This window comes from Perognathus longimembris, chromosome 2 (genome assembly GCF_023159225.1).
Source record: "Perognathus longimembris pacificus isolate PPM17 chromosome 2, ASM2315922v1, whole genome shotgun sequence".
NCBI lineage: Eukaryota > Metazoa > Chordata > Mammalia > Rodentia > Heteromyidae > Perognathus > Perognathus longimembris.
In genome coordinates this window covers 73,978,475-73,996,774 of record NC_063162.1, presented here as the reverse complement: position 1 = coordinate 73,996,774, position 18,300 = coordinate 73,978,475, and the positions used below count along the sequence as shown (strand labels likewise).

The window sequence follows — 18,300 nt, the reverse complement described above, 5'->3', positions numbered from 1 at the left end:
TGTGTCCCTCGTGAGTTCAGCTTAAGGTTTTGCCGCCTTGTTTTTTGGTGTGGCTGGACGAGCAGACTCAGTCTGCTCTCCCTGAGTGGCCTTTGGCCTGGCTGGCCGCAGTGGGCGCGTCTTCTCCAATGCAGGAATGACTGCTCTCACCTTCCGGAGCAGGATTTCCAGGCCTCCCGAGACTTTGCATGCCTGGCCAGGTAGTCTTAGACAGGGCTTCTGCATCTGGGTTTCTCGAGCATTTTTCCTGCTTGGAGATGATGTTTGTGCCCACTGGTCTCTGCTTGGCAGGCCAGTCCCCATGGGGCCTGTCATTCCTTGTACTTTCTGGGGGGCCAGTGAGGCTTCCACAGAGGTGAGCTCGGCCCGGTCTTCTAATCCTCCAATGACAAGGACAGCCGCACTGGGGCTGTCTTATGTCTCCGGTGGTCTTTACTCAGCTCCCTTTTAACACCAGGGCTCCCGTAACAGTCCTGTTATGTGATAAACTTACCACAAAGGCCAAAAACAGGGTGAAAATAAACCAGTTCTTCCCCTGACCTAATGACTATTTTGTATCCATCAAGCAGTTTGCTTTAGTACATCAGTAATGTTTGCAGGGTCTTTGTTAAGCTGATGCCTGAGAAACCCTAAAGACTCAGCACTGGTGCTCAGGCCAATGCTGGTCTTGCAGGCAAATTCTAAGACTCTAACTGGGAGAGAGGGACTTCCAGATAATTTCTGTATAGGGCAAGGCTTAAGGTTGGTAATAGCAGAATAAATTGTACTTACCACATAAAGTGGCTCATACCAGAAATCTTAGTTTCTCAGGAGGCTGAGATCTGAAAATCCCAGTTTGAAGTCAGCTTGGGCAGGAAAGTCCCTGAGACCCTTATCTCCAATGAGCCATGAAAAAGCTGGAAGTGAAGGTGGCTCAAGTGGTAGAACACCAGCCTTGAGAGGTCAAAGACAAAAAAGAGTGTGAGTCCCTGTGTTCAAGCCTCAGTCCCAACATACACAAAACACATCATAGCTGTTTGGCTATATGGAGTGCGTTGTTAGTTTTTGGAAGCAGGATGAACTCAGAGGCTGACAGCCTCATTTCTTAATTACTGTGATGTCTGCTCAGTTTGGATCGTCCTGTTTGAAGGAGGTGAGTGCATTTTTTTTTCAGGTATCCAAGTTTTCATATCTGAGCAGTTGCTTCATTTGCTCTACTATTTGGTTGTATTCTGAGGAAGGAAAGTGATGGACGTTATGGTTGCACACGCTACATATGACATACTACACGTTACATTCTACACATTGCATCCTGCACAGTCCTAGCAGCCAGGGAGGGGCCCGGAGAGGTACACAGGACAGGAGGAGAGCAGACCCAGTGACAGCAAGTGAGGGAAGGCCACAGGTGGGGCTGGGACCTGGGGCTCACCACTGCCCACCTCACCCCACCCCATTAGAAGTGTTAGGCTTTGGCCCCAGTGAGCCAGGAGGCAGGTCCTCTTTACAAGTGAGCATGTCACACTGGAGCCTGATGCCTTCCTGAGTAGCAATGGACCCTCCATAGTGAGGTCAGCCATCACAATATCAATCCCTTCAGGACAATTTTGGGGATGCAAACCATTAGTCAGTGTGTATCTTCCTCCGGGAAGGGAGGAGTGTACAGGAGCAGTCAAGGAGGGCTCAGGGGACTCCCGGTGGTTCCGAAGGACTGGCATCTGTCACTGATCAGTGAATGGTATTCTGCGTAATGATGAACATGTACAGTCTGTGGTCAGTTTCCTCCTGAAACAGATTACAGCACATTCCTGGTTGTCTGCTTCTGCCTTTCTGTCTGATCCTTTGCTCAAGGATGGTGGGTTGTGATGGGAATCGTTTGAATTCTCATTAAAGTTCCTTCACTTGAGTTGTCAAATGCAGGTGGTCAGTCTTTAGGACAGAAGCAGAGGTGTGAACACAGGAAAGAATGGAAGACTGTGTTGGACGCGCCCATGGGGAGAGACAAGGGGACATCTGCCATTTATAGATGGCACCGAGACACAATTACCAAGGCACTACACTCACCATTCCTCCCACATTACGGATTGCTAGCTCAGGGTGTGGCTATCCAAACAAGTCTATTCCTAGGACATGTTTTGAGATCAGTCTGATGTGACCAGTCCACTGTAAACCCAGGAACTTGTCTTCCTATCCTTCTGTTGAACAAAGGGCCCCATCTAGCTTTAAAATAAGACAAGGATGAGGTCTGGTGGGGATGCTGCTCTTGCTCAGGACCAGTTTCTCCCAGCATTTGGGGGCTTCTGCTAAAAGCTGAGTTAGACAATCAGAGACACTTCTCAGTCATGCACAAAAGAGTTTGCTTTGCTAACTTTTACCCATTGGAAGTTTGCTTCTATTTGTCTGCTGTGGCAAAAGGAATGCCAGCCATCCATGTCTTGTGAGGACCACACTGAGCACAATGGCTTTGCAATGAACTGTCTTTCCATGGCCACTACACAGCGTTGCTGGCCTCCCTGTGTCTCATTTAGACCATGGCGGTATCCTGAGCATCCTTCTGAATAGAACACACCTCCTGGGTTTTGGTCCTGTGATGGCCTAATGTGGTAGGGGGCTCAGCCATTTTTTTTTTTTTTTGGTCTTTTTTGGTACTGGGGATCGAATCCAGGATGTTGCACTTGCTAAGCAAGTGCTTTGCTACTGAGCTACATCCTAGCCTGGCTCAGCCCTTTTAACACATACAGGGTGAGTTTGAAACCCCCCTGTGCTTTCTGCCCTGCTTCTGCTCCCTGTTGCTCAGCTTTCTACAGAGCGTGGGTGGGTAGGAAGTGATCTGCATTTCAGCGTGGCCACCAGGCAGGGTGGTGACTTCCCTTCTGAGCTGAGCATTCTTGCTCAGTGCAAGGACAGAGGTCCTGCTTGGAAGATGGAGGGGAAGATGGATGGAGGACATTGGAGATGACTGGTGTTCACCATGGGCTCCTAATAGCATCATGGGTTTCTTCCTTCTTGGCCTTCCTTTGAGGTCTTCTGGCCCCCTCTGGGATGTAGACCTCCGTTGTGGTCAGTGTGTGGTAGGGCTCCATGTGCTAACAACATGGCTCATTGCAGTGTGCTTCTGGCCCCTGGGCTGGCCTGGGTTCCACTGTCATTTGTTTGCTGCCTTCTCTAGGGTTTCTGGCCCCATGCCCATCTTTTCCTCCTCTTCTTCCTCCTGCTCCTCTTTCTCTTCTTCCTCCTCCTTCTTCCTTTGCTACTTGTCCTCCTCCCCCCTCCTTCTTGTCTTCCTCTTTCTTCTCTTCTTCCTTTTTCCTTCTCTGTCCTCCTTTTCTTTCTCCTCCCCTTCCTCCCCTTCTTCCTCTAACTCTGTAGTGATCTTGTGGTTAAAGAGGATGCTGCTGACTAGAGGTGGAGGTGGGTGGTGGATGGAAGGATCATGCCAAGTTGATGAAATACTGTTCCCTAATTTCTGAATTCTCCTTTGCTGTCCAGGCTGTGTGTTTGAAGGCGTGCAGTATGGGGAAGGAGAGGAATTTCAGCCAGAAGGTAGCAAGTGTATCCGGTGTTCCTGTGTGGTGAGTCCTGGCGTTGGTGTTCCTGGGCGATCCTCTGGGTTTATGGCTGCTTACTGCCCTGACTCTTCCACCCTCTTCCCCTCTTCTCCCAGGAGAAAAGTGAGTTCTCCTGACAGGGAGCTGAGGGGAATTTCTGAGGCAGGACCCTCCACCTCAGTGCCATGGATGCAGGGTTGTTTGGTTCTGAGTCAGGAATGCATTGTGGGGTGATGGGCAGTTTCCTGCTGTCAACCACTAGATTCCAGTTATCCTTTCCCTTAGCTGAATAATCAATAATGTCTGCAGATATCTTCTCTCCCCCAGAGAGCAAACTGGCTTTGGACTAAAGACCGCAGCTCCCAGGAAGGAGGAAGGGATGGATAGAGGAAGGGAGGGAGGGAGAGTCTGATTTTCCTCCACTGGCCTTCTTTTATGGGATGGCCATGACGAAGTTTCTGTTTCTTGAAGGCAGAGAGCTTGTTGTTGAGGCAGCTGTTGAGTTCAGTGCTGTGAGCAGGAAGCTGGGGACAGGTATAGTATAGCTCAGTGTGTCCTGTGGGTGAGGAACAGTGATCCTCTGTGATGTGGAGAATGGACAGGAAGAAATCCCCCTGCAATGTTGGATGAGAGGCAGAGGATGGATTAGTGAGTTAATTCATAAGCCTAGCACCAAGTGTGATTACAAAAGAGAACTGGAACCTGGCCTGTGTTATCATTTGAAAGGAACCACTTTTATTAATTGATTTCAGAGTAAAACCATTGGTGGTGGTAGTGGTGATGGTGGTGATGAGGAGCATTAGGTAGCTGCTCTAAGTTATTTATAGTAGGGAGTTAGAACAACCACATATGTTTTCATCCTTTATAACAAGGAACATACATTTTCCAAGTTGCTTGTGACTCTGAATGCATCTCAGAATATTAAAAAAGAAAATATATGGGGAACCCTACCATCCTGACTTCAGCAAAGCAGAATCATATGTGGATGATCATAAATCTCAGCGTTTATCTTCTGTATGTCTCTTCTAAACCAGTTCATCCCCCTACAGCACATGTGCATCCAGAACCCAAGCTATGATAAGCATGACCAAAGGTGCTGGGGCAGGAGAAAGGGAAGGGAGAGAGGGAGGAAGGAGGGCAATGTGTGTATTCATGTAGATATAAAACATATGTGGTTATTTGCATAATATGTCAGGAACACAGAGTAATTTACTGACGAAAATGAGCATGAGCTTGAATATTCCAGTTCAACTTCTAGGCTTTCTTGCTAATTAGGAGCAAATAGATTTATGTCCGATTTTATGTAAGTGATTTCTATGATTTGCTGTTGAACATTGCCTAATTTTATTTCTTCTGATCTATTAGTACTCTTATTCTTTGGGGAATTGTTGAGGAAACGTAAGGCACATTTCAACAGGAAATTTTAAATGTGTGCCTGGACAAATTGGCTTTCTATTAGAGGTGGGCCAAGGCTGGATAGCTGAGACTCCTCAGGGAGGAAACTTAGAAGGTGGGAAATTAGAGGATGGGAAGTTCTTGTACTTTTACCATGACAACAGTCAATGGCGTGTGGCCTTGGAAGTGGACATGAACTTATGCAGACAGGAGAGATACAAATGGAAACCAGCTCTGAGACACTGGAGTTTCATGTGTTTAAGCTCAATGTAGGTGAATGCAATGCATTTGAGTCCCTGGGAAGTCCTGCTTTCATTTTGTTGGGAAGGTGAAAATCCAAGGAAGTTATTTGCACAGGTTCTCTCACTCAGAGGGTGAGCTCCAGACCTGCAGCCCATGTCTTTTCCTGGAAGCCTGTAATCGAATTTCCTGGACTCTGTAATCCTATAATACCTGCATCCTTTCCAGTTCTCCACACTGCCACCCTTGGTAACTAAAGGACAATTTTTACTTTTTTTTCTTTTAATTTTTCTGTTATTGGAATTTGAATTCATTCCCTCACACTTAGCTAAGCTTGTTTGCTTGGCTGGTGCTAATACCACACAATCCAAACCTCCAGACCTGCTTTTTGCTGGCTGCTTTGGAGCTGGAGTCCAGCAGACTCTTCTGCGTCAGTTGTCTTTAAAATGGGATCTTTTGAGCCTTGTGAGTAACCAGTAGCTAATGGCTTGTTTCCATTCCTGACACAGACTTTCAGACTGATGGGATGTTGAGGTCAGATGGCATTCTCCCAGCATATCAACCTCAGGTATTTAGACCTAGAGATGGGCAAGGGTCAGAGAGCAATTTTTCTTTCCATAAGATTTTAAAAAAATTTATTGTCAGGGTGAGGTACAGAGGGGTTACAGTTTCATATGTAAGGTGGTGAGTACGTTTCTTGTCAAACTTGTTACCTCCTCCCTCATTTTTCTCCCACCTTCCCTCCTCCCCAATTCCGCCACCCCTTGAGTTATACAGTTAGTTTACAACATATTGTCTTGTAAGTATCGCTATTGCATTGGTTAGCCCTTTATCCTTTGTCTCACCATTTGATGTTCCCCTTCCTTTCCCTAATTCTGACAAACATATATACAATACCCATGGTACCAAAATCAAATATAATGACAACAGGGGCTTAACCATAGGGAAGAAAAAAGAAATAGTTTCACATAGTACATTAAAAATAACAACAACAATGATAAACCAATTATTTCTATATCTTGGAGTTCATCTTGCCTAGCACCATCTTATGTGAGCATATGTACATAGCTATTGTGATCACCTAATAGGACTATCCTAGACATGTACTAATTATTTCCAAGGAGGAAAACCATAGAGTCCATCTTTATTTGGGTCTGGCTCATTTCACTTAGTATGATTTTTTCCAAGTCTTTCCATTTCCTTAAGAATGGGGCAATGTTGCATAAGATTTGTTTATATAGGGCTGGGGATATGGCCTAGGGGCAAGAGTGCTTGCCTCGTATAGATGAAGCCCTGGGTTCGATTCCCCAGCACCACATGTACAGAAAATGGCCGGAAGTGGCACTGTGGCTCAAGTGGCAGAGTGCTAGCCCTTAGCAAAAAAGGAAGCCAGGGACAGTGCTCAGGCCCTGAGTCCAAGCTCCAGGACTGGCAAAAAAAAAAGAAAAGAAAAGAAAAGAAAGATTTGTTTATATAGCGTGTTATTAAAGTGACCTTTTGCTGGGTGCTGGTGGCTCATACCTGTAATCCTAGCTACTCAGGAGGCTAAGATCTGAGGATCGTGGTTCAAAGCCAGCCTGGGCAGGAAAGTCCATGGGACTTTTATCTCCAGTTAACAAGCAGAAAACTGGAAATGGTGCTGTGGCTCAAGTAGTAAACATGAGCATTGAGCTGAAGAACCCAGGGACAGTGCCCAGGCCCAGAGTTCAAACCCCACGACTGACCAAAATAAATAAAGCAACACTTTCTTTTTTGATGGGGCAGGAGTTTGAACTCAAGGCCTTCCACCTGCTAGACAAGTTGCTCTACTGCTGAGTCACACCTTCAGGCCTGTTTTTCACTGGCTCTTTTTAACATAGTGTCTTGCTTCCTGCCTGTGCATGAGCCTGGACTGGGATTCACCTACTTTAGGCTTCTACTTGGTTCTCCAGGCAGACCCAAAGGGTTTCTCATTTGTGTTCCCGCGACGCTGAGGATTTCACTTGTAAACTTACCTGTCTTCTTTCCCTCCTTTCCTATACACGTGCATGTACATGTACTCACATAGAGACACATACACACATGCACACACACTTCTAGGTCAGCGCTTTCCCTGAGTATGGCAGTTGTCATCTCATGTTCCTGCTCTCTGTGTTAGTTGTGGAAGAGGTTGTGTCTTATTTGTGTGTTTACATGTCTGTCTTCAGCATGAGGTGCTCACTAATGTTAGCACTCCTCTCCCTTTCCTGTTCTCACATTTGACGTGGCTCACTGAGACCACAGTGATGCTTCCTTTCTCTTCTACCCTGGCCAGCTCTTTCTTTCTCTACTTAGATCTCCATGGTCATCCCCTTCCAGTTGCCTAAGGAATTGTGTGTATTCCTCATCGGTCAATGAGGAGCCAGCTCTCAGTGGTGTACCTGTCTCTCAAGTAGATATTGATGATGTCATATGGCCCTTCTTCATTCTCTCCAAATTTGTAAAAAATCTGTCTCCCCTTGATTCCATGATGTGGTGACAGTGGGACAGCTCACCGGAAGATTCTTCATCTTCTTGAGATGGATGCCGTTGCTTATGAGAGAAATGCCTCACCCATGATTTTATGTCCCGGTTTTCGTCGGGACAGTGCGTATGGCATTCCAGACAGCTGACAGCATGCTAGCCTTGGATAATATCTGGAGAGGGTTTCACAACCGTTCTCTCCTACCCATGGCAGCAGCAGAGAGGCCAACATTTTTGAGGTGTACGTATCATCATGACTCAGGAAATGCAGCACATTCTTATCAGTTGTTAGACTGTATCATCCTATTTACACATTCTATAAAGAGAAGAGCCAAGAGGAACAGGGTAATCGCTCCCCGGGGCTCCAACAGTGTAATCAGGGGAGCAGTGCCCTGCATTCCTTCAGCTTCTCTGTACAGCTGTCTGAGTCATGAGACGGTGTTCTTTGTGAGAGGTGAGACTGGGACTCAGACTCACTTACAAAGAGAAAGACAACTCTTTTCCTATGTCTGAAGCAAAGAATCTTTTCTAAAGCACACTGAGTATTGGTTAATGACTTCCTTTTGAGTGGGTTTTTAAAAAAAAATTACCTATCAACTTTAGAATGCAGGGTTGTAATAGCCATTTTCCAGTTGGTTATTCAGGAAACATGATGGCAGCTGTTGACATAGACATTGTGGTAAAACCTGTCTTCTGGGTTATAAGACTGGAGATGAGGCTGCCAGAGAGCGAGGCTGTGCCCTTCTCTTGCTGAGCTGTTTTAGGCAGTTAGAGTATGGCTCAGGCCTCTCACACCTTGCTTACTGAAGAGTGGCAGATCCTCAGGCTGTAAAACTGGCCAAATCAATTACTTTGCCTGACCAAGGTGTATTAAGTTCTGAGGCTTTTTACCAATAAACAGGAGTTGTTAATGGGCTGTCTGCAATGAAGAGGCCTGGCTTTACTGGCTTCATGAGGTCCTGAAGTCCATAAACACCTTTGCTCTCAGTCCCATTGGAGATTATGTACGTATCTCCCAGGGAAATGGAAACTCCAGGAAGAAAATGGGGATCTTCCAGGCTGCCCTCTCCTCCCACCTCATCTGACTGCCTTCAGACACACAGCGCTGTGTGTCCAGCCTCTGTCTACCTCTCTCCGTATTGTCTTTGTCTGGACATTGTAGTCTTTGTGCTGGTCATTTTTCTCTTCATTAGACAGCATGATAGCCTCTGCCTGCCTCACGGGCCTTGCTATTGAGCTTGTTAGCTATGGAGAGTCTCAATCACTCTTCTAGGCTCATGGAATAGAAAGTCAGAGCTTAACAAGTTCCCTGGAGGACCTATTGCGGAGTAGTTTGAGAAACCCTGATCTAACGCCTCTTGGTCATTATCTCAGCTGCCTTCTCTTTTATTTCTCCTCAATACCTTCATCCTTAGCAGATGTCCATTTACCACTCCACTGCAACCCAGAACATTCCTTCCTCAGACACGGGCTTCTGATGCCCCACACCAGACCACTTCCTATTCATAAACCCTTTTATAGTAAGCTCACCGTGCTTTATTTCTCAAACATCTGAAATGATTTGTAATTAGCTATTTTTGTTTGTCACGATGAAAACAAAGAATTTTAATTTAAAATATCTTTTTAGTCACGGCAAACATACACACATACTCACACATACAACCATACACAAATAGTATTGGGAGTTGAACTCAGCCTTGTGTTTGTTAGGCAGGTGCTCATCCTCAGCTTTTTTAGTTTTGTCATTTCTCAGATAGGATCTCACATGGATGCCTGAACCAGCCTAGACTATGATCTGCCTATTTAAATTTCTCCCCTAGTTGTTAGAATGGCAAGCGTGTGCCATCTTATCCAGTTCCTGATGGATGTAGGTCTTGCCTTTATGTGCAGGCTGATATGGAACCAACCACCCCCCGATCTCAGCCTCACATAAAACTTGGATTTGATCACAAGCATGAGCCACTGGTACCTGGTTTTCATTTTCATTTTAATGGGTGCTTAGCAAATGGACGCATTTATGTTTGATACACATACACAGTGTGGCAGATTTGACAAGAGAAACTCATTTTCTTGTGCTGGAAATGTTCAAAACCCCTTCTTTTTGCTACTTTGAAATCTATAATTACTTGATTTTTATTTAGGCTCCACCCATCAGGGCAAACTGTTGACTTTCAATTTTTGATGCTTGTTTCCAAATAGGCATTTATAATAATTGCTACATTCATGCACAGTGAATGCAGACTTTATTTTTCCTGCTGCCACTCTCCTCTTCCCTCCCTTGTGAACATCAGCCTCTACTGGTTGGCTGGGAATGGAGAGCACACCTGATGGATTGGTGTTCAGCTGCACAGTGCTACTTACAAGTGGCTTTGTATGGATCATGTGTGGCCTCCCTCTGGGTGGGGTGGTCCAGTGGAGGAGTGGTCCTCACGCCTCAAAAGTTTCCACAAGTCCTAGAAGCAGGAAGCTGTGGCAGCAAGAAGTGGCTGCCTTATCTCAGGGCCATTCAGAGATGGTGTCATCCTGTTGACCTGGTTGACCTTGGGCTGATGTGATGGGTAGGCATGTCTGAGTTCTCCTGGCTGGGTGCTTGGCTCACACAGGAGCTGGAGGGGTACCTTGTCACTTCTGGTCACTTGGGAACAAGGCAGTCCAAGTTGCACACTCCCAACCTTGCTGTTAATCTCTGATGTGGAGACATTGGACCTCTCTGTGGCCTTTGCCTTACTTTTGATAATAAGCGCGATTTGGCTCATTTGAGTAGTAAGCTGTCATTATATCTTCCTTGCCCATGGGGAGACATTTGGCTCCATCTGGGCTATGAACTGGAGAATTGAGCAATTGTTGAGCGAATTAGATCAATGTGGGCAGTTTATCTAACTCATGTAGGCCAAACAGCCTCAGAAGAGCTTTCAAGACTAGTCTGACATATTGGTGTAATGGCTCCAGGGCCTCATTTTACACTGTGGAAGTACCATTGCCCTGAGGACAGAGAAGTCTTGGTTTGGAACAGTCATTTGGACAGCCAAGAATGTCTCTCCTTGTATGATCAGATAGTGCTTGACCACCAGGAGGGGTCTTGAACTTGCATACAAATTGATCTGTGTTCTTCTTACTTTTGGGGGTGGGGGGACTGGATATTGGTGTTTTATGTTAGAGTGAATCTGAGTAGATACAAATTGTATCTGTGCATTAAGGATTCAATTGGAAGGGCTAAACTAAAACAGTTATTGTTAGGCTGTATCTGTATATGTGCAGGTATTGCTGTGGCCTGTTGAACTTCTAGTGTCTTGGAAAATGAAGAGATTTTCAGGCAAAACTGGGCTGAATGCTCACTATGGTCATTGATCATTTCCTTGATGGCACCATGCTGGCATTTTAGGAGGAAGAGGGTAGACGTGGCATCATGATGAAGTTTGGTAGGGTCTGGCTTAGCTTGGGTTTTTGGTCTGGATTTGGAGTTCACAAATGTCTTGATATTTAGAAGTTGATAGAACCAGCAAGGCGAGGGCTCACAGCATGTGAGTTCACTAGCCTAATTGAGTTATTTGTGCATTATTACTTTCATCAAGTTTCTGCAGTCAATAGGGGGCTTACATTTTGTATTTTGGGGAACTGTTAAAAATCTTGAAGGTTACTGTTCTATACTTTAAATCCTATATCAGTCTTGCCTTATGAATTTTCAGGAGACATCATGCATCATAATCCTCATCTCTGTCTCTTTTTATATCTAGAATATTGCTTATTATTAGTGTCTTCTATAATTTGTGGCAGAAGCATCCTGTGAAGTTTTCTTTCTACCCAGGGAGTTACCATGTTAATAATCAGTCCAACAGGGAAAATAATTGGAAAGGAAACTTCTTGTATGACATTTGAGTATTTATATGAAAACACAGTTGGAAAGGAGATCAGCAAATGATTTATTTACAGAGGAATTACTGATTATAACAGCCCATATTACTGAACAAATATTCTGTGCCAGGTACATAGAATACTAGAATGTGAATTCTCATAATCACTCTGCAAACTAGGAGGCATTAATTCCTTTTCTTGACAAAGAAACAAGAGGTTCTGAGAAGTTTTAGTAGCTTGCCTAAGGTCAAAGAACTAGCAAGAATTGACAACCTGCACGGACGGCCTCATTATAAAGCCACACGTCATGTCTCCCCCTCCTGCTTGTGTAATTATGAGATATTATCTATAATTGCTTGTAGACATTTGTAACTGGGAAATACCAATTGAGTCTGTGAAGAACAAGTAGACATTTCAAGGAAGAAATAATGGTGTTGTGAGCACCCGAAGGAGAGCCCAGATCTGATGCAAGAGATATTAACACTGTAAAAAAGCAAATTACACTTCCTCACTCCAGAGTTCACAAGTCTAAGCAAGTTTGAACTCATACCAGATTTCAGCTTTGGGCGGGCAGCCTAAGCATATGTTGTAACGATGGCAGAAGGGATGCAGAGCAGATCTGTTTCCTTTTCTTTGGTTGGCGAATGGAGACACTATGATCTCTAGGGCTTCTCCTTGCCAAAAAATGATGACTGCACAGGGAAAATGTGATCATTTCTGGGACAGACTTACCTTCATTGCCTCTGCGTCCAGAGGATAGGCAAGAACGTTTATGTGATGGATGCATCTGTGCCTTGTAATGATGCTGGGAAGGAGTTTAGGCATCATTTCTAGAGCCTCCTCTGAGATTTTGACCAAGGCGATGGGTTCACATCCATGTGTTTGTTAGCAAATGTAAGTTTATCCTCCTGGTAGAATCAAAACAGAATTGTGTACTCACTTTCCAACTATTGCTTCCTTCCATCTGTCAAAGGAGTAAGTGTGCTTAAAAATTTGAGTATAAGCCAGGTGCCAGTGGCTTAAACCTGTAATCCTAGCTATTCAAAAGGCTGAGATTGGAGGATCACAGTTAGAAGCCAAGCTGGGTAGGAAAGTCCATGAGACCCTTATCTCTAACTAGCAAAAAGCAAGTAGTAGACCTATGGCTCAAGTGGTAGAGCACTAGCTTAGAGCAAAAGAAGTTCAGGGAGAATGCCCAGGCCCTGAGTTCAAACCCCAGCACCAGCACCCCTCCTCTAAAAAAATGGGTATAGTTTAGAAGAGCTATTGGATGCTAGTGGAAGAATTAGCTCAATTGGCTCTCTCATCCCATTTGGTTCTTGTGGAAGACCATTCCTTTTATCCCTTCCTCTCTCCCTCCTTCCCTTTCTCCCTCCCACCCTCCTTCTCTTCCTTCCTTCTTTATCTCTCTCTCTCTCTAATTCACGTCTTCTTTCATTTCTTAAAATTTCTAAGAAAGAGACTGACTTTACTAAACTCTGAAGAATTTTCCAAAAATACCTGAAATTCTCCCTTTCGTCTTTACATTTATCTCTTGTCTCTACACCCAGCTATATTCATCCTGTATTGTGAATATATCTCCACCTCTTTAAATCATTGCTGAAAATAATTTTAATAGGTACATAAGATTGTACTAGTATACCAGAACTATACCAATATAGCCATTATTATGCTATTTAAAATGTTTTCCATTATGTATCATCTTATTATGAATAATGTGATAAGCATCTTGAAAATTAGTTTCTCCTGTTTCTCTGATTGTTTCCTTGGGCTAAATTTATAGAAGAAAAATAGGTGACCCAAGGATATTGATTAACAATGATTAAATATCTGCTGTACATTAGCTACCACTGTATTTAGCACAGAGAACCATCAATGAATGGATCTAAACTTTTTCTGTCCAGGCAATTACAGCATATTGACTTAAAAACAAATATGAATAAAATCACAATGCAGCATTTTTGTGTGCCATACGTGGTTTATGAAAATGACAGAGTCTAGGTATACTGAAAAATAGAAATAATTGTAAACCCAAAGAGGAACATTACCTTTCTAAGTTTCTTTTCCATATTTTCATGTAACTACACAGGATTGCATTCTGTGTGCAGCTTTCTATCCTTGTTGTTGTTTGTTTTTTTCATTTAACATTATGCAGGTTGGCCATCCTTAACCCGAAAATATGAGATGGATAATGCCCTCCAATCTAAAAATGTTTGAGTACAGTGCTCAAAGTTTCAAATTTTGGATAATTTTATATTTTAGATATTTGTATTAAGAATGTTCATCCAGTAAAGTTGGTGCAAATACTCTAAAGTCAAAAGAAAAAAAATCCCAAATCTGAAACACTTTTGGTCCTAAGCATTTTGGATAAGATATAGTCATTCAACCCGTGGTGAATATATCACTATCTATTTAAAATGTTGCTGAAAATAATTTTTAATAGGTACATAAGATTGTATCAGCATACCACAATTTATTTAGCCATTCTTATGGTATTTAAAATGTTTTTCACCTTATTATGAGTAATGTGGTAAGCGTCTTGAAAATGAGTTTCTCCTGTTTCTCTGATTGTTCCCTTAGGCTAAATTTATAGAAGTAAAATAGGTGATCCAAGAATATATATCTTTTAATGTACATGTATTTTATGGTGTGTGTGTATGTGCATGTGTGTGAAATAATTCACATAAGTTCAATTTTAATATCCACATCAGCCCGTGCCAAAACTCTTTCCTATTTCCCATCTATTTTCATTGACATTTGGCTTCTGAGAACTTCCTATACATTTTTCTGTAGATTTCTTTGTCTCTTACTTATTGCCTATTTCTACTTTCTGTGTGGTCATTGGCCATTTGTGTTGCTTTTAAGGACACTGAGAAAACAGTCTGACCTTAGTGGATATACTGCATGGTAAAGAATGACAGAATTTTCTGAAGTCCCTTGTCTTCTCTTTTTCAAATCTTTGTTCCTCAAATCTTCATCCAAATATGTTAACAAGAATAAGAGTGAGTTAGTGCTTTCACCTCCCAAAGTTGGTGAATCCAAGATTTTTCTTTTATGTCCCTTTCTTTCCATCTCTAAGTCCTTTGGGGATAGAGCCGTCTGTACCAGTCTCATGCTAATGTGAAGACTTTTTTTGTTTTTTTGTGCCAGTCCTGGGGCTTGAACTCAGAGCCTGAGCACTGTCCCTGGCTTTTTTTTTCAAGGCTAGTACTCTACCACTTGAGCTACAGTGCTACTTCTATATATATATATATGGTGCTGAGGAATCAAACCATGGCTTCATGTATGCTAGTCAAGCACTCTACCACTCGGCCATATTCCCAGCTCTATTCTTCAGAGGTTCTTCCATGCCTCTCCCTTACCTGTGGTCTAACTCCCCACCTCCACCCCTTTTTCTCTTGTAGCTATTAGTGGAAGGTGGTTCCCCATCTCCTCAAGTCCAACTTTCCTCCATTCTTGCTCTTGCTCTTCTCTTCCCTCTCTCTCCTGAAACTTCTATTTTTTAGATGCTTTAGATGTCAAGTTCCTCTTTAAGAGCTGTCAGTAGTCAAACGGTTTGACTAGATGACTAGTCCCACAGGTTCTGATTTCAGTACTTATCATGTCCTGGAAAAAGACTCATCTGATCTAGAACTTTCTAACTTCCACCTTGGGTCTTAGTTTCTATCTTGAAAGCCATGAGTTAATTTCTCATAGTTGCATAAAGGATCTGTGACAAATATATGGATTCCAAGATAAGCGTTCAAAGAAAACAAAACCTGATGGATAAGGAGACTTCAGAGTAGCTGTGTGAGGGGCGTGCAGTGTCACTGAGCTCAGACTCCAACCAGCAACTGTCCTTCCTGCGGCCCTAGGGGTGGCAGCCATGAGAACATAGCTCTCTGGGGTGAGGCAGGAAGAAAAACTTAAACTTTCCATTTATGAAAGTGAAATAAGTATTTTATTTTGTCTGCAAAATAGCATAAAATCTTAGTGTTATAAGAATATTTCCAAATCTGTTTGATCTTTTTCTTCAGAAAGCTGAGAATGTTTCTTTTTCTTTTTAAAAAAAAATCTTTTCCATCAGTGCCTGTGGGTCTGCAGTCCTCTGTTCTCTCCTCGTTTTCTACCTCCAGCCCCCTCCCCCTGTCTTGGCCCTTCCATTCCTGGCCTTCTTGATGGTTCCATTTCCTTGTGATTTTCAGTGCTTCCTGAATGGCTCCTCTTCCAGCCCAGAATTCATAAAGTGTCACAGCTCACTCCCAATGGTGTCTTGGTCTTTCTTTAAGAACCTATCCCAGAGTTCTGCAGAGAGATATTCCGGAAACATCTTTTGAATGAATTGATTACACATTTTGGCACCTTTTAAATGTCATTCAAATGTTCGATTTGGAGGGTGGCATTGCTTTTGTGGTCCTGGGAATGGCTTCAATTACCACCATTCCCTCCTCATGGAATTTTAAATGGTACCACTTGTTTGATGTGGAAGCAGCAATGCATTTGGATCTCAAGGAGCCATGATCCTCCCCAGAGACTGGAGGAAATCAGCAGCCAATTCTCTCAGTGTATGTCCCCCATGCGCCCCAGTATCCTCACAGCCAGCCCTTCCCAGGCCGCCTTGAGTTCTGAGCAGTGACTCCCTTTTTTGAAAGTCATCTATGTGTTGTAGCTGTGGTCTAGAAGAGTCAGCTTGGACTACTGAGCAGATTTTGCTGTATGGAAAGGGGACAGGCCTCAGGGACTGTCTGGGACAGTCTGGATAAGGAGCATGATGAAACATGAAATGGTCAGGTCTTAATTTGAGTGTCAAACACTGCTATCTAAATGTAATTTTAAGTTCTACTCCCCCAAGCGTTTCTCTTTGTTGTTGTGATACACAGACAAAATTGGACAACATGATTGTGATTACTGTCAACAGTATTATATTCCAGATGTTGAATTATAAAACTATGTGAGGATTCTTTTAACCTCTGTGTATTCTACAATTAAAAAGAAATGGTTGATGTTCATCATGAAACAAGGAAAGCCCATCATTTTCACAACCTTCTCTTTGGGTAGAATGGGAACGATGAGCTAGCACTTCCAGTGTTCGGTCTGAGGAAATATAAATTTGTACTGTATTGACACGAACACTCACTCAGTGTGAAGGAGTATCCTTTGGTTATATTTTAGGAATTAAAACGGAAAATTTGCTTTATAAGCTAAAACTGATTATGAGAAATTACTCTATCACATCATTCCTGATGATTTATAGCTTATTCATGATTTCAACTGATTCAACAAACTTGTACCACTCTTGCATGTACTGTGTTATGGGCAATGCTGTCTTTGGGGATCTTTCCCCAACAATCTGAGTTGAAGAGTATGACTGACAGATGCCAGAAGTGTTTCTTCTTGACGTTGGTGAGAAATGCATTGCTTTCCAGTTTCAAGTTCAAGAAGAGGGGAGGGAGGGAGCCCTTGAGAATTTTGGGGTTTGTTATTAGGTTTTCAGTATCCATAATATTCATAAACAATGGACACAGCTGTCTTTAATAACCAAGCCCACTAACTGAAAGAACACAGTGCATGCCAGAAAAACATCAGACTCTAAGAAGATTTTTTTTCCCCCAACACAGAAATTTTCATGGATTGAAGCAAGACTTCATTTATAAGCAAACTGAATGTTTACCTTAAAACTTCCATCATTAACTAAAATCATTTGACCATGTACTAGGAAAAGTGTTAGGAAGCTTTTGGTATTTTTCAGTGTTTTGCCTATGCTTCTGTATTGATCTGATTATGTTCATGGCATGGCAGTGGAGTCTGTGGCCCTTGGGGACTTGTGGTGGGCAGACCGTTATAGCCCTGGTGATCACAAGACCTGGGTTTCCACTCTGCCTCTATTGCTGGTGAGCTGTATGACCTGGAGGCCCCCCACTTTTTCTTATTTATTGTCAAAGTGATGTACAGAGAGGATACAGTTTCATATGTTAGGCCTTGGGTACATTTCTTGTACTGTTTGTTACCTCCTCCCTCATTCCCCCTCCCCCTCCCCCCTTCTTCTCCCCCATGAGTTGTTCAGTTGTTTTACACCAAATGGTTTTGCAAGTATTGCTTTTGGATTTGTTTGCCTTTTTATCTGTTGTCTCTCGATTTTGATATTCCCTTTCACTTCTCTAGTTCTAATACCAGTATATACAGTATCCAGTGTACTCAGATTAGATACAGTGATAGTGCGGGTACAGCCACAGGAAGGGGATACAAGAGGATCATCAGCAATAGAAGCTACGGTTTCACATGGCATGTTGAAAGTAATTACAACAGTAATATAACGGTCATTTCCATAACATGGAGTTCATTTCATTTAGCATCATCTTATGCATTCATAAGGGCATAGCTATTAGGTCCTGGAGCCCTTTCATTGACTGCTGTGAGATGGTTTCCTCATCAGTGAAATGGAATGGCCCAACTCAGATCAGGCTTTGTAGTCACAGAGAGAATCATTGGACAGAATCTAAACCCTAAATGTTATTTTCTCTAATATAATAATAGATCACTGAAACACTCTAAAATTTACTTTTAAAAATTTACTTTGATTGTCTTTAAGTAGTTCTACAAAGGGGTTTTAATGCAACATGTCAGTGTGAGTACAATTCATCTTGGTCAATATCATCCCTTCCGTTTTTCTTCCCCGTCTCTTCCAATTCCACCTATCCACTCACGTTACCTGGCTCCAATGTACATATGTACACTGAATATTACAGCTATATTTGACTACCCTTCCTTTCTCCATTCTTTATAACATGGAAAAATAAAAAAAAACTTACTTTGAAATTTATAAGCACTG

At 43.0% G+C, this 18,300-nt stretch overlaps 1 protein-coding gene across 1 annotated transcript in view; it reads left to right on the top strand.

Annotated features, from left to right (window-relative positions):
* Bmper (BMP binding endothelial regulator) overlaps positions 1–18,300 on the top strand; it is a 213,671-nt gene that overhangs the window by 55,014 nt on the left and 140,357 nt on the right. Inside the window, exon 6 of the mRNA XM_048339482.1 lies at positions 3,466–3,548. Within this exon, the coding sequence (XP_048195439.1) occupies positions 3,466–3,548 (83 nt within the window). The remainder of the gene's footprint in view (positions 1–3,465; positions 3,549–18,300) is intronic.